This window comes from Astyanax mexicanus, chromosome 24, assembly GCF_023375975.1.
Source record: "Astyanax mexicanus isolate ESR-SI-001 chromosome 24, AstMex3_surface, whole genome shotgun sequence".
Classification (NCBI taxonomy): domain Eukaryota; kingdom Metazoa; phylum Chordata; class Actinopteri; order Characiformes; family Acestrorhamphidae; genus Astyanax; species Astyanax mexicanus.
The window spans coordinates 30,534,393-30,561,920 of record NC_064431.1 but is presented as its reverse complement, the minus strand read 5'-3'; the positions used below and the strand labels follow the sequence as shown (position 1 = coordinate 30,561,920).

General features: G+C 36.7%; 1 protein-coding gene across 3 annotated transcripts; it reads right to left on the bottom strand.

The window, feature by feature from the left end:
* Positions 1 to 89: 89 nt before the first annotated feature.
* Positions 90 to 27,528, bottom strand: il17rc (interleukin 17 receptor C). 3 transcript variants are annotated; one of them, XM_049471539.1, is made up of 14 exons: positions 27,106 to 27,528; positions 20,240 to 20,456; positions 19,942 to 20,045; positions 16,395 to 16,494; positions 14,098 to 14,130; positions 11,620 to 11,747; positions 10,237 to 10,290; positions 9,898 to 9,949; positions 8,639 to 8,868; positions 7,595 to 7,651; positions 7,412 to 7,457; positions 4,864 to 4,959; positions 3,965 to 4,003; positions 90 to 3,166 (listed from the first exon to the last, which is right to left on the bottom strand). In XM_049471539.1, exons 1-14 carry the CDS (start codon positions 27,205 to 27,207, stop codon positions 2,487 to 2,489), a joined length of 1,938 nt encoding a protein of 645 aa, XP_049327496.1. In that variant the 5' UTR covers positions 27,208 to 27,528; the 3' UTR covers positions 90 to 2,486. The 3 variants fall into 3 exon arrangements, with proteins under 3 accessions (XP_049327496.1, XP_049327495.1, XP_049327497.1); XM_049471538.1 differs by lacking the exon at positions 27,106 to 27,528 and adding an exon at positions 22,997 to 23,416; XM_049471540.1 differs by lacking the exon at positions 27,106 to 27,528 and adding an exon at positions 22,997 to 23,416 and having other exon boundaries at positions 90 to 3,163.

Sequence of the window (27,528 nt, the reverse complement as noted above, 5' to 3'; positions counted from 1 at the left end):
ATTTATATACAGCTCTGGAAAAAAATTGAGCTTCAGTTCCACTTCAGTTTCTAAATCAGTTTCCCTGATTTTGCTATTTATAGGTATATGTTCATATTCATTAATTATTAAAAGTTCAGAAATCAATATTTGGTGGAATAACCCTGTTTTTTTTTGACAGTTTTTATGCATCTTGGCTTCATGTTCTCCTCCACCAGTCTTACACAATGCTTTTGGATAACCTTATGCTGCCTTTACTCCTGGTGCAAAAATTCAAGCAGTTCAGTTTGGTTTGATGGCTTGTGATCATCCATCTTCCTCTTGATTATATTCCAGAGGTTTTCAATTTGGTAAAATAAAAAAAAAAATCATAATTTTTAAGTGGTCACTTATATATTTTTTTCCAGAGCTGTATATATATCTATATCTACAGTATATACTATACACAGTACATATATACAGTACCAGTCAAAAGACTGTACAGACACACCAATATACTCGCCTCTAAACGGCAAAAGAGTTAGCATTGTAATTAGCAGCTAATGCTAATGCTAACGCTGCTCCAGCCTTGGTGCTGGAGAAACTTCACTGAAAGCTCACCCTTATAATGCTGTACTTCAGCAGAGTGGCTTTACTGCTCCTTACACCCTGACTGGTAGAATTTATGCATAAAGTGCACTGGATTTTTAGGCGCACTGTTGATTTCTGGGAAAATGAAAGGATTTTATAGTGCAAAAAATATGGTAACTTAACAAAGGTTTGTGGTCAGGTGTTTTTTCTATTGCTTGACTACTAATGTGCTTTCATTTTTTTCACTTTGTGAAAAATTAAATTTTCTGAAAACCTTAAAAAAAATAACATTAGCTCACAGCAAATGAGATGAACTCAACTTTTTGTTTTTTAAACTTGGACGTGAGGTGCTGACCTGCACTTATAACACTGTTAGGAGGGGCTGGACCAGTTTGAGCGAATGACTACCCTTCATTTTCATGGGAATAACTCTTCAGGACTGAGCAGGAATCTGGGAAGGGTGTGATTATATTTCAGTTTCTGAAACATCTATCATTCTTTTCCAGTGAAGAGTTAATCACACACCCATGCTGTACGCGGGCGTGACGTTCCTTCATAGTGAATCAGACTTCATTGTGAAGTTAATCAGTTAATTCACTAAAGCTACAGCTGTTCCAGGAATATGGAATAGAATAGGGATGGGCGCCTCATTTACAAATGTGTCCTTCATTTAGTCTTATATTTATTTATACAGAAGACATATGCACTGACATGAGTGAAAAAAGTCATGGAATATCCTCAGAGGATGGTATGGGAATGCTAACACTTGCATAAGTTGTGAGGTGCTATCTTGTGAGGGAGGTTAAAAACACTGTGGGGCGTAATCATGGCATGGTAATATAAATTATGACTTCTCCAGTTCAGTTAAACCAGTTAAGGTGGGGTCGTTGGTTTGTTTGGCTTTTGAACAGAATAATGTATGTATTAGATTGAGATTGGTGGTTTAGCTGGTTATCAAAGACCAGTGTAGACCATTTAAAACCAGCTGCCAGCATAAACTGGTCTTGAGCTGGATTTTTTAGATGGGTAATCAACACAGATTTAGGAGCTATCTGTGCCAGCTGGGCCAAATAAGTGATAAACCATATTTTTTCTCTTTTTACCTTTTTATAAAGATATAAACTAATTTCTTTCAGGGATAAGAGACTGCTATGAGCCCTATTTTAGCAATCTTTAGGCAAGTAGTGCAACTTGATTTAGGGTGTATCAATGTGTCTTCGCTATCGTAACAACGGGAAAAGTACACTTTGTGTGGTTTGAAACGTGCAAGAGGCGTAGACAGATTCTCTTTATTAATCGTGTGTTTTTGGAGTACCATGAAATAAGCCAATCAGAGTGTCACTTGCCATTCCCTTTCAGAGCAGCGGGCGTTAAATTTGGCGAATTGCTATTTTGACAGTGCAGCACTTCTGCAATTCTCAGCAGTGGAAAATAACCTGCTCATTCACACAGTAAAGATGTGCAAACGGCTCATTTATGGGAACATATAAAAATTGGGTTTATGCACTGCGTTGCCAGGATAGCAATAAACATCTGATGATTGACTGTTATCTAGTTTCTTTTAAGTCAGTAATGCACTTGTGTTTTTTTCCATTGCCAAGATAGCAATACACCAAATATTTACCCGAACACACCTCACTTCCATTCTTCATTTTACAAGTTGTAAACAGTGAGTATAAGTATTAAACCATACAGGTGAAAGATGTGAAAATAGACTGCTTGTATGGTGTAAGATAGCAATGAGCACTACGATACACTTTGCGCAGAGTGTAAAACAGGGCCCTATAAGTGTAAAATGTGTAAATTGTGGATATATCAACAGCTAAAAGGTTCAAATGCCCATCCCTAATCCAGACACACTGTATGAGATTGGCGGCTCATGTTTGCTATTTAGCTAGTACGCTAATTTCATCCACGCTAGCTGATTTGAGGTAACGTCAATGCTTCAGAGGGAGCATCTCCTCCTCCAGAGACTCCTCCTGTGTAAGGACTGAATCAGCATGTGGTCGCAGTCCTTTCCCACAATTCCTCAGCCCCTTATCCAGCCTGGCGGAGGCCTGTCTGAGCCACAGCAGCCTCTTTAGCCGCATGCTAAACCTGGTGGTCCGCTCTGGGCAGAGTTCTGCTAGCAGTCTGCGGCTGTCTGAGGGCAGACTGTAGAGATCCAGGCCTCGGAAAAGCTCAGGCACGAGTCTGTCTCCGTCCAGGAGTCTCTGAGAGTCAAACTGCACCAGAGCGAAGCGCTCAGCAGCGCCGCCCTTCAGACGGGCGGTGAAAATGCAGTTGAGGGCATAGCCGAAAACGTCGGAGGACCACGGAGGAGTCCTGTAATCCGCCGGTCCCGTCCTCTCCCGGGTCCAGCTGTCCCAGCAGGCCTGGGCCGTGTCCAGCGCCGGGTCAGACAGCATCAGCAGCACTTTACCCCCGGGCTTCTGGAGCTGAGCCAGTTTAGAGTGCAGCCACGGCCCCGGACCACAGGACCCCACCTCCTTCTGACTGCTCAGATCAGAACACACCCCCAAACCCAGATCAGATAACTGATCCGCCAGAACACACACACCACCCGGATCAGCACCACCCGCATGCAGGAGCAGCACCTCCTCAACACCAGCTTCTACTGCAGAGAGAGAGAGAGAGAGAGAGAGATACAGAGAGAGAGAGAGAGAGAGAGAGAGAGATTTAAACATCATCTTCAACATTAGATCAAATAAACATGTGGGAAAACCTCATGTATTAAACAGACATGTATATAAACTTTTCATGTAATCAATTAGATAACTAGACAACCTTTTTACTATATATATATATTTATATATATATTTTTTTATTATTATTATTTTTTTTATCATCATACTAAACAGTATAGAGTGTAATATATTAAATGTGCATAATTAGTTCATCATCATCAATAGAACATAAAACTTGATTCTGAGCCCAAATTGAGCAAAACTCCTGTAATCGGTGAGTCAGTTTAAAAAAGACAGAGAGAGAGAGAAAGAGATACAGAGAGAGAGAAAGAGAGAGAGAAAGAGAAGGGCAGGATAGAGAGAATGTAAAAACTGGAGGACGAAAAAGAGAGAGTGAGTGAGAGAATAGAAATAAGACAGAGAGAGAGAGAGAGGAAAATACAAAAAGGGCTAAAGAGGAAAGACAGAGTAGATAAAAGAGAGAAGAGAGATGTCAGAGAAAGAAACAAAAGACAGAAAGAAAAAGCGAGGAGAGAGACAATATGAATAAAGAGAGAAAGGGAAAGAAAGAGCGATAATTGAAAGAAATAGATGGAGGAAGAAAGTGAAAGAACAGAGGGATAAAAGACAAGAAAGTAAACTAATTAATTAATGGTAATGGGATTGGACAAGGTTTTAGTGTGTGTGTGTGTGTTTGTGTGTTTGTGTGTGTGTGTGTGTGTGTGTACCTCCAGAGTGGTGTGTTTTCTCCCAGTCTGAAACGCAGCCTGTCAAAAAACACAGAGAATAATCAGATTCACCACACAGTGACCCCCAGTGTATAACACACACACACACACACACACACACACACTCACACACACACACACACTCACACACTCACACAGATCACTATTCAATCAAACAGAGTCAAACAGAGAGAGTTGTGTAATAATGTAACTGGAGAAGAGCGATATCAATAGAATTATTGTTAACAGAAACCGCGCACACACACACACACACACACACGCACACACACACACACACACTTTTCTGAAGAATCCGAAATTTGACAATAAACAATGAGCTGGACTCTCACTGAGACCTCTTTATCTCTGAGCTCCGGGAACTTCACTGTTTCTTAAAAAACAGCTTCCGGTTCTGAAATCTGATTGGCTGATATTCTCCATTACATCAGAATTACATTCATTTTTAATAAAAGCATGTATGCAGCTGAATCACTATGGAGCCAAATTATCCCAAATTATATTATCTACATTAACATTTTAATATTTTAACACTATAGTCATTATAGCTTTTAGAAAAATGTGTTTTGGGGAGGGGGGTTGGGTAGTGCACTATAGGACTAAAGCACTGTGGGCGTGGCCTAAGCTTTTGTTCTTAATGGCTTTATTTTTTCCCCTTACATTACTTTTACTTTACTTTTATACTTTAAGTAGTTTTAAAAACAGTACTTTTTAAAAACACTTTTACTTAAAGAGTAAAAAACTTGAGTTGATACTTTTGCAGTAGTTTTTTAAACTTTAGAATCTTTATTTCTACCTACATTATTTACTGTTCTTCATTCAGATTAATATGATATGCTGTTTTTTTAATGCCTTAAAAATCATTAACAGCTTCAACTGACCTCTGATTCTCCTCCTCAACAAACACACTCCAACTCCAACCAGGCCGAAAACCAGCAGAGCCACGAGCACAGGAGCGCTCCAGCGCCACCTACGGGCTAAACAACACATTACAGACCAATGATTAAACCAGTGATGTATTTAGTATTGATATGTTTAAGAATACTGTAAATAAAAACAGCATTAAAGTGGTTTGCATTTCAAGATATTAAAAATACACTCTGTGTAAAGAAGTAATTTAATTTCTAATTTTTCCCATTTTCTCCCCAATTAAGCACAGCCAATTACCCAACCCACTCATTAGGACTCCCCCTATCACTAGTGATGCCCCAACACACCAGGAGGGTGAAGACTAGCACATGCTTCCTCCGATACATGTGAAGTCAGTTACCGCTTCTTTTCGAGCGCACTTGGGCTGGCTGCTCAGTAATGATACCGATACTCAGTTCTGATACATCAGCTCACAGACGCCCTGTGCTGCAGACATCACCCTTTAGTGATGTGGGGAGAGAGCGCCATCTACCCACCCGGAGGGAGCAGGGCCACTTTTGCTCCCTCTGAGCGCCGGCAGCTTCATGGCAAAGCTGCATGAGCGGGGGGTTCGAACCTCCCGCTCACAGTGGCAGCGTGTTAGACAGAGTTACTTGATTAAAAAAACTGATTGAGTAATTTTCTGTGCCTCGATGAATCGTTTATTTCATTTTAAAACTCAAAACACAGTATTTGGTACACTGGCAGAACTGGCAAAGTCTCTGCTGTTCAGAAGCTAAGATGCACAACATAAAGCCAAAGTTTATTCCTTTTTTATATTGATTAATGCCCTATAATTTTTGATCCTTGTTGAAAATAATTTAACTTAATTTATTAAATTATTACTTGTGGATTTTTTTCTATTTCGTTTTTTTTTTTCCTATCTGTGTTTGCAATTTAGAAAATGCAAAATGCCTGTTGTGAATTTAACCCTTGTGTGGTGTTCATATTTTTGTTACTCGTTTACTTTGTAACTTGTATTTAATTCAGCAAAATTAAGCAATTTTACATTAAAATGCTTTACACATGCTCGCTTCACCTAAATTGCAAGCAATATAAACAGCTTACATGGTTAATATTTGCCCTTTACCTTTCTTATGTTACATTTATTTCAAAAAGTGCTACTCTTTTTTATTCGTTTTTTAATAAAATGTAAAAGAAAATGAATTAAACTCAAGATATGAGTAGAAAATTAGTTTAGTTTCCAATTTACAAATGAAGCACTGTTTATTAGCCCTTGCCCAAACATACTGTATGTAATATAAATGTGTTTTGATATATGTTTTTCACAAAAAATGAGCCAATGCCATTGAGTTTGAGTTAGAAAAAATATTTTTTTAGTATCATTTATTGAAAAATGAAAATGGGTCCCACAGACCCGAACACCACACAAGAGTTAAAAATATAACTTATATAAAAAAAGGAAACCACTTGGTCATTCATTATTAAGTGAAATGTTCTCATACAGAGTTCCCCAATCGTGGAACAAACTACCTTCCACTACCAGATCAGGAGAATCTCTCACTATCTTTAATAAACTCCTGAAGACAGAGCTCTTCAAAGAGCACTTACTCTCCTAACACCTCTAACTAACTACCTTCTACTACCAGATCAGGAGAATCTCTCACTATCTTTAATAAACTCCTGAAGACAGAGCTCTTCAAAGAGCACTTACTCTCCTAACACCTCTAACTAACTACCTTCTACTACCAGATCAGGAGAATCTCTCGCTATCTTTAATAAACTCCTGAAGACAGAGCTCTTCAAAGAGCTCTTACTCTCCTAACACCTCTAACTAACTACCTTCTACTACCAGATCAGGAGAATCTCTCACTATCTTTAATAAACTCCTGAAGACAGAGCTCTTCAAAGAGCACTTACTCTCCTAACACCTCTAACTAACTACCTTCTACTACCAGATCAGGAGAATCTCTCGCTATCTTTAATAAACTCCTGAAGACAGAGCTCTTCAAAGAGCTCTTACTCTCCTAACACCTCTAACACACTAACTACTTCTAACCTCATTTCCTTCTTCCCCTCCTTCACTCCTCTATCCTATTATTCCCCTTTGACCTCCTTTTATCCCTATCCAAAGATGTTTTACCTTTAAACTCATTTTACATTGTACTTCACTATTGTAAGTCGCTTTGGACAAAAGCGTCTGCCAAATGTAATGTAATGTAATGTAATGTAATGTAATGAAATGTCTTGTTTTCTCTTGTGTATTTTTAATTGCTCTTTAAACAAGCAAATATGTTTTATCTGATTACTCGATTAATCGAATCGATTTTTCAGTAGAGTACTCGAATACTAAAATAATCAATAGCTGCAGCGCAAGACTGGAGTATAATAAATGATAATGGTTGGATACAATGCACCTCTGATTGATATATTTAATTAAAATGAACTTTTTTACATTATTTTATTATCACTTTCTGCTGACTAGATATATTGCGCAAACTCCACCCCTCAGATCTGACAGTAAAAGCCCATAAAAACCAGATAAAATCAGAAACTCACTGTTATACTGACACACAGGATCAGATATCACCCCGTCCACCTTAAACTGCAAGAACACAAATAAAGACGGTATATAGACTTAGTGATGTTAGCAAGGAGAAGCGTTCAGCACACTGAATACACACACACACACACACACACACACACACACACACTATAGGAAGAGTAAATAAGATACAGTACCTTCACACAGTGCAGGAAGTGTCTGTGGGAGCTGAAGTTCACAAACTCCCCCGAGATCTGTTACAGAAAAACATTCAGCAACGTCAGTAACACACTGTCACCATCTAACTGCAGTACTAACTTCTTATTAAGAAGAATTAAGCTTTTAATAACTGGTATTTAACTTAAAATAAAACAACATTTTAGGTCATATTTGTAGGTAATATATTGTTCTAAAACAATAAATAAATAAATAAGAGAGCACTTAAAAATGATGAGTTTCTTTGATTTTACCAAATTGAAAACCTCTGGAATATAATCAAGAGGAAGATGGATGATCACAAGCCATCAAACCACCAAACTGAACTGCTTGAATTTTTTGCACCAGGAGTAAAGCAGCATAAAGTTATCCAAAAGCAGTGTGTAAGACTGGTGGAGGAGAACATGATGCCAAGATGCATGAAAAAAACTGTGATTAAAAACCAACCAGGGTTATTCCACCAAATATTGATTTCTAAACTCTTAAAACTCTATGAATATGATATATATATGATTTATATATTTTTTTTTATTATTTCAGCCATTTCTCATTTTCTGCAAATAAATGCTCTAAATGACTTTTATTTTTATTTGGAATTTGGGAGAAATGTTGTCTGTAGTTGTATAGACAAAGAAAAACCCCAAAAAAATAATTTTCCACAAACATAAACCTATAAATAGCAAAATCAGAGAAACTGATTCAGAAACTGAAGTGCTCTCTTATTTTTTTTCCAGAGCTGCATTTATATTAGTGATGTCAATTGCTTAAAAATTTTATGCATGAATCACAGCAATATTCAGTCATTAATCATGATAACAAAAAATCATTGTTAAAATATTTTAAATGTTGTGTTGTCTTTTATTTTTCGAAGTGAGACAAAAATCTTAATTCAATTAAGATAATATATAACTAATAGAGGAAATGCACTCTAGCTCCATATTCCACATTTAACAACTTTTTAAAAAGTACGCGCTTTAAATCCTGCTGCGTGATGCACAGTTGGTCAGTGTGTGTTTGCTGCTCACCCACAGCGTGGAGTTGTTCTCAGACCATTTCAAATCCTTGGTATGGTTGACTCTGAACCCCGGCACCTCCTTACAGTCGCTTCCCGGCCCCGCCCCCATCCGGCACGGCCACACTTCAGCCTCCAGGCTGCAGGGGGCGCTCAGGATCCAGCTCAGAACGGGACGGCCGTCGTTGGTCTTGTTGTGACTGACGGTGAGGGACGCATTCCTCACTGCGTTCTCTCTGAACTCTGGAAGTGAAAGAATGCAGAAAGGTCAGGGCTGTGGTTGGTGGTTGGGAATGAGGAAATGGTGTAAAGAGAATTCTGCTGTTTTTAATCTGAACTCTTACTGTAATACGATTACACTTCATCATTAATCCACTCGGGGAAACCTGAGACCTTAAATAACATCAGCAGAGCGTCGGGTCGAATCACTCTGACGCTGACGGAAACAGACTCTCTGTGTTTCTGATATCAGAGATTAGTTCTGGGCCGGGGCTATTGTTTATCGTAGTTTACTGGCCTCATGATATGCAGCTCTGGGCAAAAAATAAGAGACCACTTACTCTAAAAAATGATGATTTTCTTTGATTTTACCAAATTGAAAACCTCTGGAATCTAATCAAGAGGAAGATGGATGATCACAAGCCATCAAACCACCAAACTGAACTGCTTGAATTTTTGCACCAGGAGTAAAGCAGCATAAAGTTATCCAAAAGCAGTGTGTAAGACTGGTGGAGGAGAAGAACATGATGCCAAGATGCATGAAAAAAACTGTGATAAAAAAACAACCAGGGTTATTCCACCAAATATTGATTTCTGAGCTAATAAAACTTGAACTATAAGTATGATGAATTGTTTTTTTTTTTTGCATTATTTGAGGTCTGAAAGCTCTGCATCTTTTTTGTTATTTCAGCCATTTCTCATATTCTGCTAATAAATGCTATAACAAATAACAATGTTTTTATTATTTAATACTACAATTAATATTTTTGTACACTGCAAAAATTATATTTTACTTAGCAAAGTGAAATAATACTCTAAATTTTAGTCCAAATATTTATTATTTCTCATTTTCTCATCTCAGATCTTTATTCACCCTGGACACTACCCACTGCACCACCGTGCCGCCGCTTTAATAATACAATTAGACCTTATTAATCCAGACCTGCTGTTAGTGCTGCGAAAAGAGGGAGCGACTACACACTGATGGTTATAGATTTAGAATGGCATATCATAAAGCTATGTGTAATATGCATTAGGGGTGATAAGCATTACCTTTATTTTTAGTAAAAGGACAGGACCAGGTCCGAGAAGCATTAGTCCAAGCCTAAAACACACACACACACACACACACACACACACACACACAAATCCAAGTCATGCAAGATGAAGTAATAATATTGTAATAATAATAACACTACATAATAAACACCAACTAGTGGCAAAGCTAGTAAGGAGGCTATTTTTTAAATGTAAGGAGAAGAAAGTTCAGATAATCGTGTGAAAATATAAGGAGTAAATGTAAAAAGTCATCATTTCTACTTAGATATAATGAAGTATTTGTATTTTGTTACTTTACACCTCTGTAAAAGAGCGTAAACACGAGTGCAGTACCTGAAAACACATGCAGGAGGTGACGCTGTGTAACGGAATGATCGGTGGAGATTTCTGCAATACAGAAAAAGAGTCATGTTAAAAAACAGGAATACAGAAAAAACAGAAATACATAAGAAACCACTTATTTATACAAAGCATGTTTTATATACAGTATGTTTTACTGTATATAACAGTGTTTTATATACAGTGTGTTTAAATTACAGTGAGTTTGATATATTACAGTATGTTTAACTGTATATTACAGTGTGTTTATATACAGTATGTTTTATATTACAGTATGTTTATATACAGTATGTTTTATACATTACAGTATGTTTTATATATTACAGTATGTTTTATATATTACAGTATGTTTAACTGTATATTACAGTGTGTTTATATACAGTATGTTTTATATATTACAGTATGTTTTATATTACAGTATGTTTATATACAGTATGTTTTATATTACAGTGTGTTTATATACAGTATGTTTTATATATTACAGTATGTTTTATATTACAGTATGTTTATATACAGTATGTTTTATATATTACAGTATGTTTTATATATTACAGTATGTTTTATATATTACAGTGAGTTTTGTATATAAAAGTATGTTTTTTATACAGTATGTTTTACTGTATATTACAGTATGTTTTATATATTACAGTATGTTTTATATATAACAGTATGTTTTATATATTACAGTATGTTTTATATATTACAGTATGTTTTATATATAACAGTATGTTTTATATATTACAGTATGTTTTATATATAACAGTATGTTTTATATATTACAGTATGTTTTATATATTACAGTATGTTTTATATATAACAGTATGTTTTATATATTACAGTATGTTTATATACAGTATGTTTTATATATTACAGTATGTTTTATATATTACAGTATGTTTATATACAGTATGTTTTATATATTACAGTATGTTTTATATATAACAGTATGTTTTATATATTACAGTATGTTTTATATATTACAGTATGTTTATATACAGTATGTTTTATATATTACAGTATGTTTTATATATAACAGTATGTTTTATATATTACAGTATGTTTTATATATTACAGTATGTTTATATACAGTATGTTTTATATATTACAGTATGTTTTATATATAACAGTATGTTTTATATATTACAGTATGTTTTATATATTACAGTATGTTTATATACAGTATGTTTTATATATTACAGTATGTTTATATACAGTATGTTTTATATATTACAGTATGTTTTAATAACAGTATTTATTCGTGAGTGCGTAGCTGGTTAAATTACAGCTCTGCTCTGCTGGGGAAGCGTAGGTGAGTCGTAGACGTAACTGAACTGTTGAGAAATGCGTGACCAAACAAAAACACCCAGCTTCTCTTACCCAACACTCTCCATACTGCCCTCGCTTCACACAGATCCGCAGCCTTTTCGTGTGACTCACATCCTCATCAACCACTCTCAGCTCAGCCACGCCCCCTGACCTGTCAATCACCGGGATCACTCTGGGAGCTGCTCAACACAAGACCAAGACCCATACTTTAACATAACAGCCTGTTTTACAGCCTGAGAAACTCAGAACATCAGTTCATTCAGGTCTATTCTAATGTTATATAGAGTTAATTACAGGTAGACACTTTCACTGATCACTGACTTCATTCTTTGTGTTTATTTGTATTTAGTATTCTAAATGCAATATAGAGTTAATTACAGGTAGACACTCTCACTGATCACTGACTTTATTCTTTATGTTTATTTGGGTTTAGTATTCTAATGTTATATAGAGTTAATTACAGATTGACACTCTCATCGATCACTGACTTTATTAATGTTTATATTTGCGTTTAGTTTTTCAAAATGTTGTATAGAGTTAATTTTACATTCTCACATTAATTTTATATTCTCACTGGACACTGAATTTATTTTTATTCGAATGTTATATAGAGTTAATTACAGATAGAGACTCTCACTGACCACTGACTTTATTAGTGTTTATTTGGGTTTATAAATTCTAATGTTATATAGAGTTAGTTTTACAGGTATACACTCTCATTAACCACTGAATTTATTTTTATTCTAAGTAATATAATACAGGAAATTGACAAATCCAGCACCTAACAGCTGGGGTTATGCATAGGGCTCAGCCAGGATCTACTACTCACTCAACTAACAACAATAGCAAAACCACCACAATCTGATACCGGCTCGACAAGAATCCAGAAGCATAGCGAACTATGTTCATGGTCCGTGCCTCAACTGCCAAGTACTCAGACGTCTACAAAAACTCATGAGACAAATTACTACAAGAACAGCAGGACCACACCAATCCCCTTCATCCAAACTCTAACAAAAACTTCAGTGCAAGCTCTTCTCAGGGGTCATCAGGCAGGCACCTTCCTTCGTCAGTGTTTTGCTGAATTAGGCCCACGACACCTCCAGAAGGCTCAACAGTGAAGTCTGGCGTCCCAGACCCACCCCCCTCCAAGCTTGCTGTAGAAGCACAAACTCACTCCCTTCCCCACACAGCCTCAGCCCTTCTGAACCACAACCACTGACTAGATCTTTCAGCTACATCTAACAACTCCAACACAAACTTCAGTGCAAGCTCTTCTCAGGGGTCATCAGGTAGGCACCTTCCTTCGTCAGTGTTTCGCTGAATTAGGCCCACGACACCTCCAGAAGGCTCAACAGTGAAGTCTGGCGTCCCAGACCCACCCCCCTCCAAGCCTGCTGTAGAAGCACAAACTCACTCCCTTCCTCACACAGCCTCAGCCCTTCTGAACCACAACCACTGACTAGATCTTTCAGCTACATCTGACATCTCCTTCACTACTGTCCTCAGCACACGACCTCTAATTCCGAATTCAGACAGCAGTCTTGTGGCAGACTTCGCAACAAAGCCTCTAGTACCTACCTCTACCGGTCTAATATACGCTTGCCACCCACGCTCTCTCACCTCAGCCACCAAGTCTGTATACTTCAGCCTTTTCCTTTCATAAGCTCCATCTACCTCGTCTTCAAACGGAACAGTCAGCTCTATAAAATACACTATCCGCTTACTTTCAGAGTACAACACTACATCCGGCCTCAAGGTTGTAACCAGAATGCACTCTGGGATCTGCAGTTTACTACCTACATCCACTAATAACTTCCAATCTCGTGCATTGGCCCACTTACCAGCAGTTGTCAAGCACTGTGCTGTTTCTCCACTATGCTGCCCCTCACGCACAAACGTGATTACCCTACTGCAACCTACCACGGGCATGTTATTAACTTCTAACCGTTTCTTATCAAGTGCACCTGCAAGAGATCTAAGTACCTGATTATGCCTCCATGTGTAGCACCCCTGGGATAGACTAATGTTATATAGAGTTAATTACAGACATACACTCTGAATAACCACTGACTTTATTCATGATTTGTTTGCATTTAGTATTCTAATGTTATATAGAGTTTATTACAGGTAGACATTCTCACTAATAACTGATTTTATTACTGTTTATTGGGTTTAGTATTTTAAGGTTATATAGTGTTACTTACAGGTAGAGACTCTCATTGAACACTGAATTTAATAGTGTTTATTTGGGTTTATATATTCTAATGTTATATAGAGTTAATTTTACAGATATACACTCTCATTGATCACTGACTTTATTCTTTATGTTTTTTTGGGTTTAGTATTCTAATGTTATATAGAGTTAATTACAGGTAGACACTCTCACTGACCGCTGACTTTATTCTTTATTCTAATGTTATATAGATAGTTTTCCAGTTATATACTCCTTTATACAGTACATTGTATAGATAGCTGGGATTAATCACATGGTTTAGAGTTAGAGAAAAGAGGAAATCTTATACTCACTTTTACATTCTTCTAAATCTGCGTAAGGACAGACTGTGAAGACAGAAAAGAGCAGAGTCATGTTAATAAACTACAGGACTGATTTATGACTGACAGCAGGAGGTATGCAGCAGTTGTTAGGGCAGTACACAGTATGTAGGGTAAATATATATATATGTATGGCATGTGGTTCTTATTCAGAGTGACTGGCAGGTAGAGCTTAGATCGGGCCCAAAAAATCCAGCCCGATCTGGCTGTAGGACCCGCCCTGTCTCTCTCTTTTTTTTTTTTTTTGTGAGCCAGAGCCCGATTTGAACAAGACATTTTTTTTAGTAAGTAGAGCGCTAAAACTGAGCTTTTAAAAAACGAGCTTTTAAAAACCCCATTTTGGTGCTGTTTAAATGAGTGAAATCTGTTCAGAATGATGTTAATTAACATTGCAACACTGAAGAAGCATAGACCTATTATTTAATAAAAATGTTTATTAAGAACACATCTCCCACGTTAAGAAATGTTTAAGAATATAAAATACTTTCTGAACAAGCATTTTTTTTTTATTTTAAGCATTTAGTCTACATGCAAAACACAAAAAACTACAATAAGTCTATGCTCAGAGAGGTGGTGGAGCTCAGAACATAGTACCATTCTAACTAAACTTTTTAAAAACACAGTTTGATTAGTTACTTTGCTTTATTGTGATTATCAAGCCATAGTTTGATATAAAATAAAACCAGAGAATCTAAGCTCTACTGGCAGGTTTAACAGACTGGAGACTGTAGTGCTGAAAGTCCTGCTCTGGATCTTTAATGGATTAAGTTGGTGAACTTGTCTGGGCAGTGAGCTGAACCCAGACCTGCTGTGTTACTTATTACACAATACTGTAAAACTGTGTACAGGCAAAGTCCTGCAATGACTCTGCAACTACCACTCACCAGTCTTTAGAAACAGCATGGTGGTTAAACACCAACCGTTTTTTTTCCTGAATGAACCACACTAACATTACACACATCTACTATTTGAACAGAAAATGTTACGATAAACAATATTGTTATCATCATTTTAAGGCTATATAATGCCACTGACATTTACAAGCACACTATAAGCCTTGTATTTACTAGAATAAAGTAGGTATCATATGTTACATCTATAATTATACCACAGTTAGTTCCAACCCTGCAATGTGATTGGCTGAGAGGCATTTTACGAGGACCGTTATCAGCCGGTAATGCACTGTAACCGAAGCTCTCCATGTATTACTCTGCCACATACAGGTAACCTAGCAACGGTGCAGCGCTTACAAACCAAACAGCGCAGCTACAAACAGAGCAGCAATGGAACTATTTTAACTGTTTAAAATACTCAAATTTTCTGAGATACTGACTTTTCTTGGGGTTTTCATTGGCATTAAGCCAAAATCATCAATTAATAAAAAGAAATAAATGCTTAAAATAGATCACTCATGTGTGTAATACATCTACATAATACAGCTCTGGAAACAATTAAGAGATCACTTCAGTTTCTGAATCAGTTTCTCTGATTTTGCTATTTATAGGTTTATATTTGAGTAAAATGAACATTTTTGTTTTATTCTATAAACTACAGACAACATTTCTCCCAAATTACAAATTAAAATATCGATTTATTTGTAGAAAAGGAGAAATGGCTTAAATAATAAAAAAAGATGCAGAGCTTTCAGACCTCAAAGTTTTAAGAGTTCAGAAATCAATATTTGGTGGAATAATCCTGGTGGTTTTTAATCACAGTTTTCATGCATCTTGGCATCATGTTCTCCTCCACCAGTCTTACACACTGCTTTTGGATAACTTTATGCTGCTTTACTCCTGGTGCAAAAATTCATTCAGGCAGTTCAGCTTGGTGGTTTGATGGCTTGTGATCATCCATCTTCCTCTTGATTATATTCCAGAGGATTTTAATTTGGTAAAATGAAAGAAACTCATCATTTTAAGTGCTCTCTTATTTTATTTTCAGAACTGAATTACTGAAATAAAGTAATGTATATGTATGAATCTGGTATCACTGGTTCTGAAAGTATCCATGACTCCCCTCAGGGTTCTTTTTCTATTTTTACACTGTTGCTATTTTTCTCTGGCGTTCTCAGCTCAGGTATTTATAAAGGAATGAGCACCACCAGGTCCAGCAGCAGCAGCAGCAGCGGTTAGCTGGAGTTTCTCTGTAAACAGCAGCTTATCAGTGCAGAGTCAACCCGTGACTTTCCGCCTCAGAGTCACTGTGCTAACCCGGAGCTGCCCCGCCCCCGCCGCCGGGGCGTGTCCGACACGGCTGAGGAGCACTCTCACCTTCACTCAGCGAGGGGAACGAGACCGAGCGATTGAAGGAGCTGACCGTCACGTTCACACGACTGCCCGGGAACACGTCCCTGCACTCCACCACCTTCAGCTGCACACACAACACACACACACACACACACACTGTTACAACACAGCTACAGTTTACCCAACACTGCCACAACAGCTCGCTCATATCCAGCAGCAGAAGCGTTTAACGGTCAATTTCTGACCGTGGTTCTATAAATAACCAGAGGTGGAAAAAGTACTGAAAAATTGTAATTAAGTAAAAGTACCTTTACTTTGCTAAAATTCTACTCGAGTAAAAGTAAAAGTACCTATCTAAAAATCTACTCGAGTAAAAGTACTTTGAGTAAAAGTTACATAGTTACTTTTAATTATTTGGTGTAAAAAAAAATACAACAAATCATAAATTAAATTGTTTTTAATTAACTATTATTTCACATAATAATTTGGACCATAAAACATTTTCAAGAACATTTTCAAGTGGCGTAGGTTCCTATGATCCATTTTTTTTCTTTACTGTTAAAAAGTTATGGTCATATATGTGACTATAAACCATATTTTTATAGTTTTACTTTACTTTATTTTTATTTTTTAACTTGCTATTGCTATGCTTTAACTGCTATTTACATGTTTTTTTTTTGTTTAATGTTTTTTTAATGATAAAAATACTTAACACAACACGCTTTCTCAGGTTTGATGTGGAAGTTTTGAAAGCTGACAGCTCTGTCGGGCGGGGCACATTTTGTATTGTGTGAGGACGTTATTGCCTCGTTATTCCACGCGCGAGCATCCGTGCGCCGGCACATTCGCACCAATTATTTTTTTTTTTAATTCAGACAATATTTTTTTTTCCCAGCATTTTATTTTTTACTCAGTAGTTGGGGATTTTTTCAATGTAGCGAAGTAGATTACATGTGTCAAAATGTACTTGAGTAAAACTAAAATTACCTATTTTAAAAACTACTTTAAAATTACAAATTACTCATAAAATCTACTCAATTACAGTAACTTGAGTAAATGTAATTCATTACTTTCCACCTCTGTAAATAACATAGAAAAACTGATTGCCTGAAACCATTTGAGTTTAATAACTCAAAAAATTTGAGCATAATTTTTTTTTTAATGAGTGTGAATAATGCACATAATCATTGTTATATAGAACTGAGTAAGTCAAGTGACTTGTTTTTATCCCGGATCACAGTGTAATTGTTAGTTTATGTAAGTATTTAAGTATTTTGGACTCATGTGCACTAATGTGTAAACACTAATAAGTTTAGTCTACTCAAATCATTTTTTAGGTAATTTTTTGCCTTAAATGAATAAAGTTTTCAAAACTCTTCAACATTTTTAATGCTGTGTGGAGTTCAACAAACATTAATTCTCTAAATTATTCATTCACATAAATGAGCTATAGAGTGAACAGTATTGAGAACACAGCCAATAGAGAGTTACTGTAACAGCTCAGGAAAATCATGCTTGTTCTTACAGCCTAAAACAACTCAGAGACCAAGCATTTATTCATGATTTATGAGCTACAAGTTTATCTATGGTTATCTATCGATGGTGAGTTTCAGAAAATTGGGGGACACACCCAGTATGCAAATAGATTTTGCCAGAGGCCAATAGAAAAGAAGCTGTTAATGACAACAGACCAAACTCAGTTATTATAAGTTGGTCAATTTGGATGTATATAATAGTTGTACCAGCTCATTAAATTTAAGTGTCATATGAGGACACAAGGTCTCAAGAGGTTATAAGTGAAAACTGAGTCAGTAATTGAGGGAACTGTGTGTATTTATATATATATTTATGTGAAGAACTCTGAACACTTCTGTATTTAATTGCTGACGGTAATAAAGCTGATCTTCCAGCTGTTCCTCAGGAACCCGTGAATAATCAGATTACACAATAAACCCTACGCACACATCCACTGCTTACTATAATTACTATTATACTCAGAGGATGATTGTAAATCACATGTCCGGTTAATCAGAGTCGCTGTTTCAACACAGCAGGATATTACAGGATATACTGTACATATTACACTGATCAGACAGGGGCAGCTGTAAAGGCCTGGACATATTAGGCAGTAAGCGAACCGTCAGGATTTGAAGGCGATGTGTTAGAAGCAGCAAACATGGCCAACACTTGGCCAGGGTGGTTCTGATGAGTGCCAGTTTCATCATAACGATTTTGATGGTCTTTGCGATGACTGCACTTGATACTTTTAAAGTTCTTGAAATGTTTCGGATTGACTGACCTTCATTTCTTGATGTAATTTTTTCTTTACTTAGTTGAGTAGTTCTTGCTTCTTGCTAGTTCTCTAATGCTGTGCGATATGACGTAAATATCGTGGGGACGATAGAAAAGTGTCTATCGTTTCTACAGTAATTTCATCATCAATTATTAATGCAGATACATAAAGTAGGCTACGATGAAATGTATTGCCGTGGTCACTTTGCGTAAACTTGGTTTATATATATTTAAGTGATAATAAAGTAATCTTCGATAAGAAAAAGCTTCATAATGTGGTTTTGCGACATGACACTGCTTTACGTTATTTGACGGACACCTAAAAAATGTTAATTCAGTTTATTTTGATAACTCAATTTAAATCATTTTAAAATAATTTGAATAATTTTGAAAAAATTAGCTACTGCATCTACCTCATCTGTTTTCATTTGATACATATATATATATTGCTGCACTAAAAGGTAGTAATTCTCATTTGTGAAAGTTTGGTTTCATGTCACTTTGAAATAAAGTTGGAAAAAAGTAAGCAATGATATTATTTTGTCATATTTTTTTGAAGAATAACTGAAAACACATTTAAATGTGGTATATCATGATATATATCGTTATCGTGATATTTAAAAAAAATCATATTGTGATATATGATTTTTCCCATATTGCCCAGTACTAAATAGAGCTATTCACTGTATACCTGTAACTCTACCTCTTGGACCCTGTGGCACGGTTTAAGCTTTTGTTTTTAATGGCTTGATCCTTTTCCCTTTTTAAATTACTTATACTTTTATAATTTTATTTCTGATTTTCCCCATTTTCTCCCAATTTGGATATCCAATTGTCCCACCCCTTTGTGCGTCCCCATCACTGGTGATGCCCGTGACCTTCGGAGGATGCGGAGGAGCACACGCCTCCTCCGACACGTGTGAAGTCAATCACCCCTTTTTTCGAGCTGCTGCTGATGAATCATTGCCTGAGCAGCATCACAGCGCGCTCGGTACCGATTCATCAGCTCACAGACGCCTCGTGCCGCCCAGCGCCACCTTAAGTGTGATGGGGAGAGAGCGCCATCTACCCACCCCAGAGGGAGCAGAGCCAATTTTGCTCCCTTTAAGCACCGGCACCTTGATGGCAAAGCTGCATGAGCGGGGGTTCGAACCTGCGACCTCTCGCTCATAGTGGCAGCGCATTAGACCGCTGGACCACTCGGCGCCCTATATTTTAAGTAGTTTTAAAACCCGTGCTTTCATACTTTTACTTTAAGAGAGTAAAATGAACAGGTTACCTGAGCTTCCACCTGTTTCCTGCGGGCAGCCGGTGTCACTGTGAAGAAGATCCTCCTGTACTGAGGAAGGTTGGGTCCAGAATAGTAGCGCACTGTTATAACACCTGCAACACACACATACATACATATATAATTAACATTCAGATTCAGATTTTACTGAATTAAATAAATACATTCATTACGAAATAAATAGAAAAATGCAGGATATTATGGGCTTTTTAAAGGTCTAAATTATTGGATTTAATTTAAAGACAATAATTTACAGACCTGCACGTATGAAGAGCCGATAGATATTTACCTTCATTCTCATCTTCACTGTCTCCTGAATCTTCTCCACTACCTTCAGTCTGGTTCAGGATGCGGATGTGGATGGTGATCAGAAGACAAGCTTCACATCTCTGGTTCTGTTTACAGCACAGAACCGGCTTCACATCCACATCTGAGATTTCCACAGGTCCAGAGTCCTCCTCCTGCACTATAGACCAGTCATCCACCACACTGCAGCTTATCAGACCCTGTAGCACACACACACACACACACACACACACCTGAACGTTAGAGACAGGTAAAGTATGACATCAGCTTTACACTCTGAACTACTTTCAATTTCCCACGTAAATGACTTCTGTAATATAAAGAGGGGGTTTTCAGTAGATTACACATAAGACCCTCAGTTACTCTATATATATATATATATGTACACTAGGGGGGACACGATTCTCTAAATCCTCGATTCGATTTTATTTACGATTTAGGGTCACGATTCGGTTCGATTCTCGATTTTCTTTTTTCTTTTTTTTACAGCAGAGAGGCCTATGCCATTTTAGATTAGTCTATGGTCAGTCATTGGTTTGATTCATCAAATACAATAAATTACAATATCTTATTTCAAAAGGTGGGCTTGATATAAGTGATGTAAAGTGATACAAGTGATCTGTAATACACCACATTAGACACTAATGGTCAAATTTAAATAATTTATTAAGATATATATGTAATGCCATCTAGTGGCTTTTTTGGTAGCAGCAGTGTGCACTATTAAAACAGCAATGTGCAACATAACAAAATAAATAATAAAAAAAATACAGGAACAGTCGTGTACAAAATAATAGAACAATTAGAGCCTTAACAAACTGAACTCTATCCTACTATAACAGTTAAACATGAAAAATAAGACTAAGACTTTTTTGGTCCCTGAGAATGAGAAGTTTTTTTCTTTAACAAAGATATATTATTAACTTTATCCGAGAGAAAGATGCTCCTTTAGGTACCTACTTGTTTCTCTATGGTTTTGTAGCTGTTCTGTTTGTTTTTTTGCTGTTGTTCCTTAATGTTTGTCTTTTTTCTCCCTCTTCTTATTTTCTCTTTGTTTATTTTGTAGTTTTTTGTCTGTTTTCTACTGGTTTCTCCCCCCCCCCCCTTTTGATTATCTTATTATATTTCTATGATATGCACAATGGCCACAGAAACTATAACTCTATAACTCACTAATAAACACTCATAAAGCTTAATTAGTGCTCTAAAAATGGGGGTGAGGCCAAAAAAAAAAAACACGTTTTCAGTTGTGATAATATATTTTTATTAAAACATAGGCGCTCTAAACTCCCTAAGACTCAACCCCCCCCCCCCCCCATAAGACTTACTAAAGTTAGTGCTTCATTATTACTCCACATGGTGGCGCTATAATCTAATAAATAGGGTTAATAAACCTGCGGTGAAGAATATAAGTCGTTAAATCCTGTAAAACTAAAACACCAATAAATCCAGAATTCCTGGTGTTTGCTTATTTAGGAGTATTTTATGCTCTTCAGTAACACAGATGCTGTGAAGTATAGTAGAAAACTGTTTTACGATGTTTCGAGTATCACAGATCAGAATCACAGTATCGTGAGATGCCTCTAGGAAAAAACACCAATACATCAATGGCATCAATACTCTAGCCCATGCCTTGAATTATGAATTGTTATCAGCTCCCGAGGGTCCTATTCTATTGGCAGTACTTCTCTCTATACAGTGACTAGGCAAGCTGTATATATATATATATATGTGTGTGTGTGTGTGTGTGTGTGTGTGTTTGTTTGCACATACTATCCAGCAATGGGTGCAACTTAGCTAAAATAGAGTAATTATTAGATATATATTGTAATGTACACAATATAATATAATTAGTAATATCACACAACTGTTTATGTTAAAGTTTCTAAGCTATACTCAATATTCTGCCCTTTAGATTTGTGATAGGATTTTTTTCCTTAAATTACGCTGTTTTTATATGTATTATTATTATATTTATTCTTCACAGTGAAGATGTTTTCTTTAAATTCAATGATTAGAACTGTTATATTTACACTAAACTAAATTTTTAACTTTTTTTTTTTTTTCATGTAGCCAAGAATATTGTTATTGCATAAATAGCTGACAATATTGTGATATTACTTTAGGACCATATCTCTATATCACTATATATATCACTATATATACACTATTTAGTAAAAATGTTAAACAAACCGGAATATGTTTTATACTTTAGATTCTTCAAAGTAGCTCCTCTGGTTTTTGAGGTAGAGTCACCTGGAATTCAGGCTTTCAGTTAACAGCTGTGCTGAACTTATCAAGAGTTAACTACTTGAATTTCTTGTTTTTTCATGTGTTTGAGAGCATCAGTTGTAAAGTATAGTGAAGAGGTAGAGTTACAGGTATATTATGGAACTGCTCAATTAAGTAAAGAAACAATTCAAGAACTTATCCTCAAGTGGTGAAACTGGCACTCATCAGGATAAGTTCATCAGAGTTACCAGCCTCAGAAACAGCAAGGTGTATATATGGTGTATATATGGTGTATCTAGGGTGTATATATGGTGTATCTATGGTGTATGTATGGTGTATATATGGTGTCTCTATGGTGTATATATGGTGTATATATGGTGTATCTAGGGTGTATATATGGTGTATCTATAGTGTATGTATGGTGTATATATGGTGTCTCTATGGTGTATATATGGTGTATCTAGGGTGTATCTATGGTGTATGTATGGTGTATGTATGTATCTCCTACCTGAGAGCAGGTACTGATCTTACTGGGGTCGTATCTCTCCAGTTGTGCTAAAGATGCCACGGCTCCAGCCAGCAGAAGCAGCACAGACCCCCAGAACCCCATATCTGATCTCTCAGCCCCGCAGTCTGAACACAGAACAGTTCTACCGGGTTCCGGTTCCCACAGAGTCCGGTAATCCAGCGGGGGCGCGAGACATCGCGCGGAGCTTCTTCACCAGGAAATTAATGAAGAAGTGAAGAAAAAAACTTCAGCGTGTTTAAATCCGGATTAATCGCTTTAATCCTCACATATAACCCGCGATCAGTGATGAGAGAAGAGTCCGTGGTGTCCACCGTCCCGACTCTTCTTCACCTGAGAACAGCAGCAGCAGCAGCAGCTGCTCCCAGAGGTGAAGCTCCAATCTCAGGCTCTGACGTAGAATTCCTGAAACTGGGCGTGAACTGAGAGAAAACGATCACATGACCTGATCTCTCTCTCTCTCTCTCTCTCTCTCTCTCTCTCTCTCTCTACCTCTCTCTCCCTAATTCTCTCTCTACCTCTTTCACTGTACCTCTCCCTCTCTCTTTCTAAATCTCTCTCTCTCTCTCTCTCTCTCTCTCTCTCTCTCTCTCTCTCTCTCTCTCTCTCTCCCTACCTCTTTCACTCTACGTTTCTCTCCCTTTCTCTTTCTAACTCTCTCTCTCTTTACCTCTCTCTCTCCCTACCTCTTTCACTCTACGTTTCTCTCCCTTTCTCTTTCTAACTCTCTCTCTCTTTACCTCTCTCTCTCCCTACCTCTTTCACTCTACCTTTCTCTCTCTCTCTCTCTCTCTCTCTCTCTCTCTCTACCTCTTTCACTCTACCTTTCTCTCTCTCTCTCCCTCTCTCTCTCTAACTCTCTCTCTCTCTCTCTCTCTACCTCTCTCTCTCTCTCTTTCTAACTCTCTCTCTCTTTACCTCTCTCTCTCCCTACCTGTTTCACTCTACCTTTCTCTCTCTCTCTACTTCTTTCACTGTACCTCTCTCTCTCTCTTTCTATCTCTTTACCTCTTTCTCTCCCTCTCTCTTTCTAACTCTCTCTCTTTCTCTTTACCTCTCTCTCTACCACTTTTACTCTACCTCTCTTTCACTACCTCTTTTACTGTACCTCTCTCTCCCTCTCTCTTTCTAACTCTCTTTCTCTTTACCTCTCTCTCTACCTCTTTTACTGTACCTCTTTCTCTCCCTCTCTCTTTCTAACTCTCTCTCTTAACCTTTCTCTATCTCTACCACTTCCACTGTACCTCTCTCTATCTCTTTCACTCTACCTAGCTCTCCCTCTCTCTTTCTAACTCTCTCTCTTTACCTCTCTCTCTCCCTCTTTCTTCCTAACTCTCTCTCTTTATCTCTCTATCTCTCTACCTCTATGACTCTACCTCTCTCTCACACTCTCTTTATCTCTCTATCTCTCTCTGTTTTTCAGTTCGGTTTATCAGGGCTTTATTGGCATGAATGTAACAAGCAACACTATTACCAAAGCATTTCACAGAAAACATAAAAAATATACAACTAAAAGAAAGATTATATACATACAATTACAACATCAGAACTTACAATATTTTCAGGATTAACAATTATAATTATCATTCATGCTAATTTACAAGAGTGCGGAGACTTTATAAATGTGTAATAATAAGTAATAAATCAGTAATATTAGAAATTGGTTATAACAACTTTCTTTCTCTCTCACTATATTTCTCACTCTCTAACTCTTTCTCTCTCTATCTCTCACTCATTCTTTCTCTCTATACCTCTTTCACTTTCTACTTCTCTCTCTCTGCCTTTCTTTTTTCTCTTTACCCTCCTCTCTCTATATACATCTTTCACTCTTTGCCTCTCTTTTTCAATTCAAAGAAGCTTTATTAGGATGACTATAGTAAATAAAAAAACACAGTGTTGCCAAAGCATTCATTTATTGATTGAAGAAAAAAAAGAGAGTTTATTTTAGGTGATTTTGTAGATTTTTTTTAGTGTGAGGGACAGTTTGTTTTTTCAAATTATGTAATTTAAATAATTTATTAAGATATATATGTAATGCCATCTAGTGGCTTTTTTGGTAGCAGCAGTGTGCACTATTAAAACAGCAATGTGCAACATAACAAAATAAATAATAAAAAAAATACAGGAACAGTCGTGTACAAAATAATAGAACAATTAGAGCCTTAACAAACTGAACTCTATCCTACTATAACAGTTAAACATGAAAAATAAGACTAAGACTTTTTTGGTCCCTGAGAATGAGAAGTTTTTTTCTTTAACAAAGATATATTATTAACTTTATCCGAGAGAAAGATGCTCCTTTAGGTACCTACTTGTTTCTCTATGGTTTTGTAGCTGTTCTGTTTGTTTTTTTGCTGTTGTTCCTTAATGTTTGTCTTTTTTCTCCCTCTTCTTATTTTCTCTTTGTTTATTTTGTAGTTTTTTGTCTGTTTTCTACTGGTTTCTCCCCCCCCCCCCTTTTGATTATCTTATTATATTTCTATGATATGCACAATGGCCACAGAAACTATAACTCTATAACTCACTAATAAACACTCATAAAGCTTAATTAGTGCTCTAAAAATGGGGGTGAGGCCAAAAAAAAAAAACACGTTTTCAGTTGTGATAATATATTTTTATTAAAACATAGGCGCTCTAAACTCCCTAAGACTCAACCCCCCCCCCCCCCATAAGACTTACTAAAGTTAGTGCTTCATTATTACTCCACATGGTGGCGCTATAATCTAATAAATAGGGTTAATAAACCTGCGGTGAAGAATATAAGTCGTTAAATCCTGTAAAACTAAAACACCAATAAATCCAGAATTCCTGGTGTTTGCTTATTTAGGAGTATTTTATGCTCTTCAGTAACACAGATGCTGTGAAGTATAGTAGAAAACTGTTTTACGATGTTTCGAGTATCACAGATCAGAATCACAGTATCGTGAGATGCCTCTAGGAAAAAACACCAATACATCAATGGCATCAATACTCTAGCCCATGCCTTGAATTATGAATTGTTATCAGCTCCCGAGGGTCCTATTCTATTGGCAGTACTTCTCTCTATACAGTGACTAGGCAAGCTGTATATATATATATATATGTGTGTGTGTGTGTGTGTGTGTGTGTGTTTGTTTGCACATACTATCCAGCAATGGGTGCAACTTAGCTAAAATAGAGTAATTATTAGATATATATTGTAATGTACACAATATAATATAATTAGTAATATCACACAACTGTTTATGTTAAAGTTTCTAAGCTATACTCAATATTCTGCCCTTTAGATTTGTGATAGGATTTTTTTCCTTAAATTACGCTGTTTTTATATGTATTATTATTATATTTATTCTTCACAGTGAAGATGTTTTCTTTAAATTCAATGATTAGAACTGTTATATTTACACTAAACTAAATTTTTAACTTTTTTTTTTTTTTCATGTAGCCAAGAATATTGTTATTGCATAAATAGCTGACAATATTGTGATATTACTTTAGGACCATATCTCTATATCACTATATATATCACTATATATACACTATTTAGTAAAAATGTTAAACAAACCGGAATATGTTTTATACTTTAGATTCTTCAAAGTAGCTCCTCTGGTTTTTGAGGTAGAGTCACCTGGAATTCAGGCTTTCAGTTAACAGCTGTGCTGAACTTATCAAGAGTTAACTACTTGAATTTCTTGTTTTTTCATGTGTTTGAGAGCATCAGTTGTAAAGTATAGTGAAGAGGTAGAGTTACAGGTATATTATGGAACTGCTCAATTAAGTAAAGAAACAATTCAAGAACTTATCCTCAAGTGGTGAAACTGGCACTCATCAGGATAAGTTCATCAGAGTTACCAGCCTCAGAAACAGCAAGGTGTATATATGGTGTATATATGGTGTATCTAGGGTGTATATATGGTGTATCTATGGTGTATGTATGGTGTATATATGGTGTCTCTATGGTGTATATATGGTGTATATATGGTGTATCTAGGGTGTATATATGGTGTATCTATAGTGTATGTATGGTGTATATATGGTGTCTCTATGGTGTATATATGGTGTATCTAGGGTGTATCTATGGTGTATGTATGGTGTATGTATGTATCTCCTACCTGAGAGCAGGTACTGATCTTACTGGGGTCGTATCTCTCCAGTTGTGCTAAAGATGCCACGGCTCCAGCCAGCAGAAGCAGCACAGACCCCCAGAACCCCATATCTGATCTCTCAGCCCCGCAGTCTGAACACAGAACAGTTCTACCGGGTTCCGGTTCCCACAGAGTCCGGTAATCCAGCGGGGGCGCGAGACATCGCGCGGAGCTTCTTCACCAGGAAATTAATGAAGAAGTGAAGAAAAAAACTTCAGCGTGTTTAAATCCGGATTAATCGCTTTAATCCTCACATATAACCCGCGATCAGTGATGAGAGAAGAGTCCGTGGTGTCCACCGTCCCGACTCTTCTTCACCTGAGAACAGCAGCAGCAGCAGCAGCTGCTCCCAGAGGTGAAGCTCCAATCTCAGGCTCTGACGTAGAATTC

What these genes read in the sequence shown, in the direction of transcription:
- il17rc (XM_049471539.1), bottom strand. Translation starts at nt 27,207, where the DNA reads ATGGGGTTCTGGGGGTCTGTGCTGCTTCTGCTGGCTGGAGCCGTGGCA. An exon ending in CAGTGAAGATGAGAATGAAG is followed by an intron (nt 20,046 to 20,239) that starts GTAAATATCTAT and finishes TGTGTGTTGCAG; the next exon opens with GTGTTATAACAGTGCGCTAC. An exon ending in AGAACAACTCCACGCTGTGG is followed by an intron (nt 7,652 to 8,638) that starts GTGAGCAGCAAA and finishes TTTCTGTAACAG; the next exon opens with ATCTCGGGGGAGTTTGTGAA.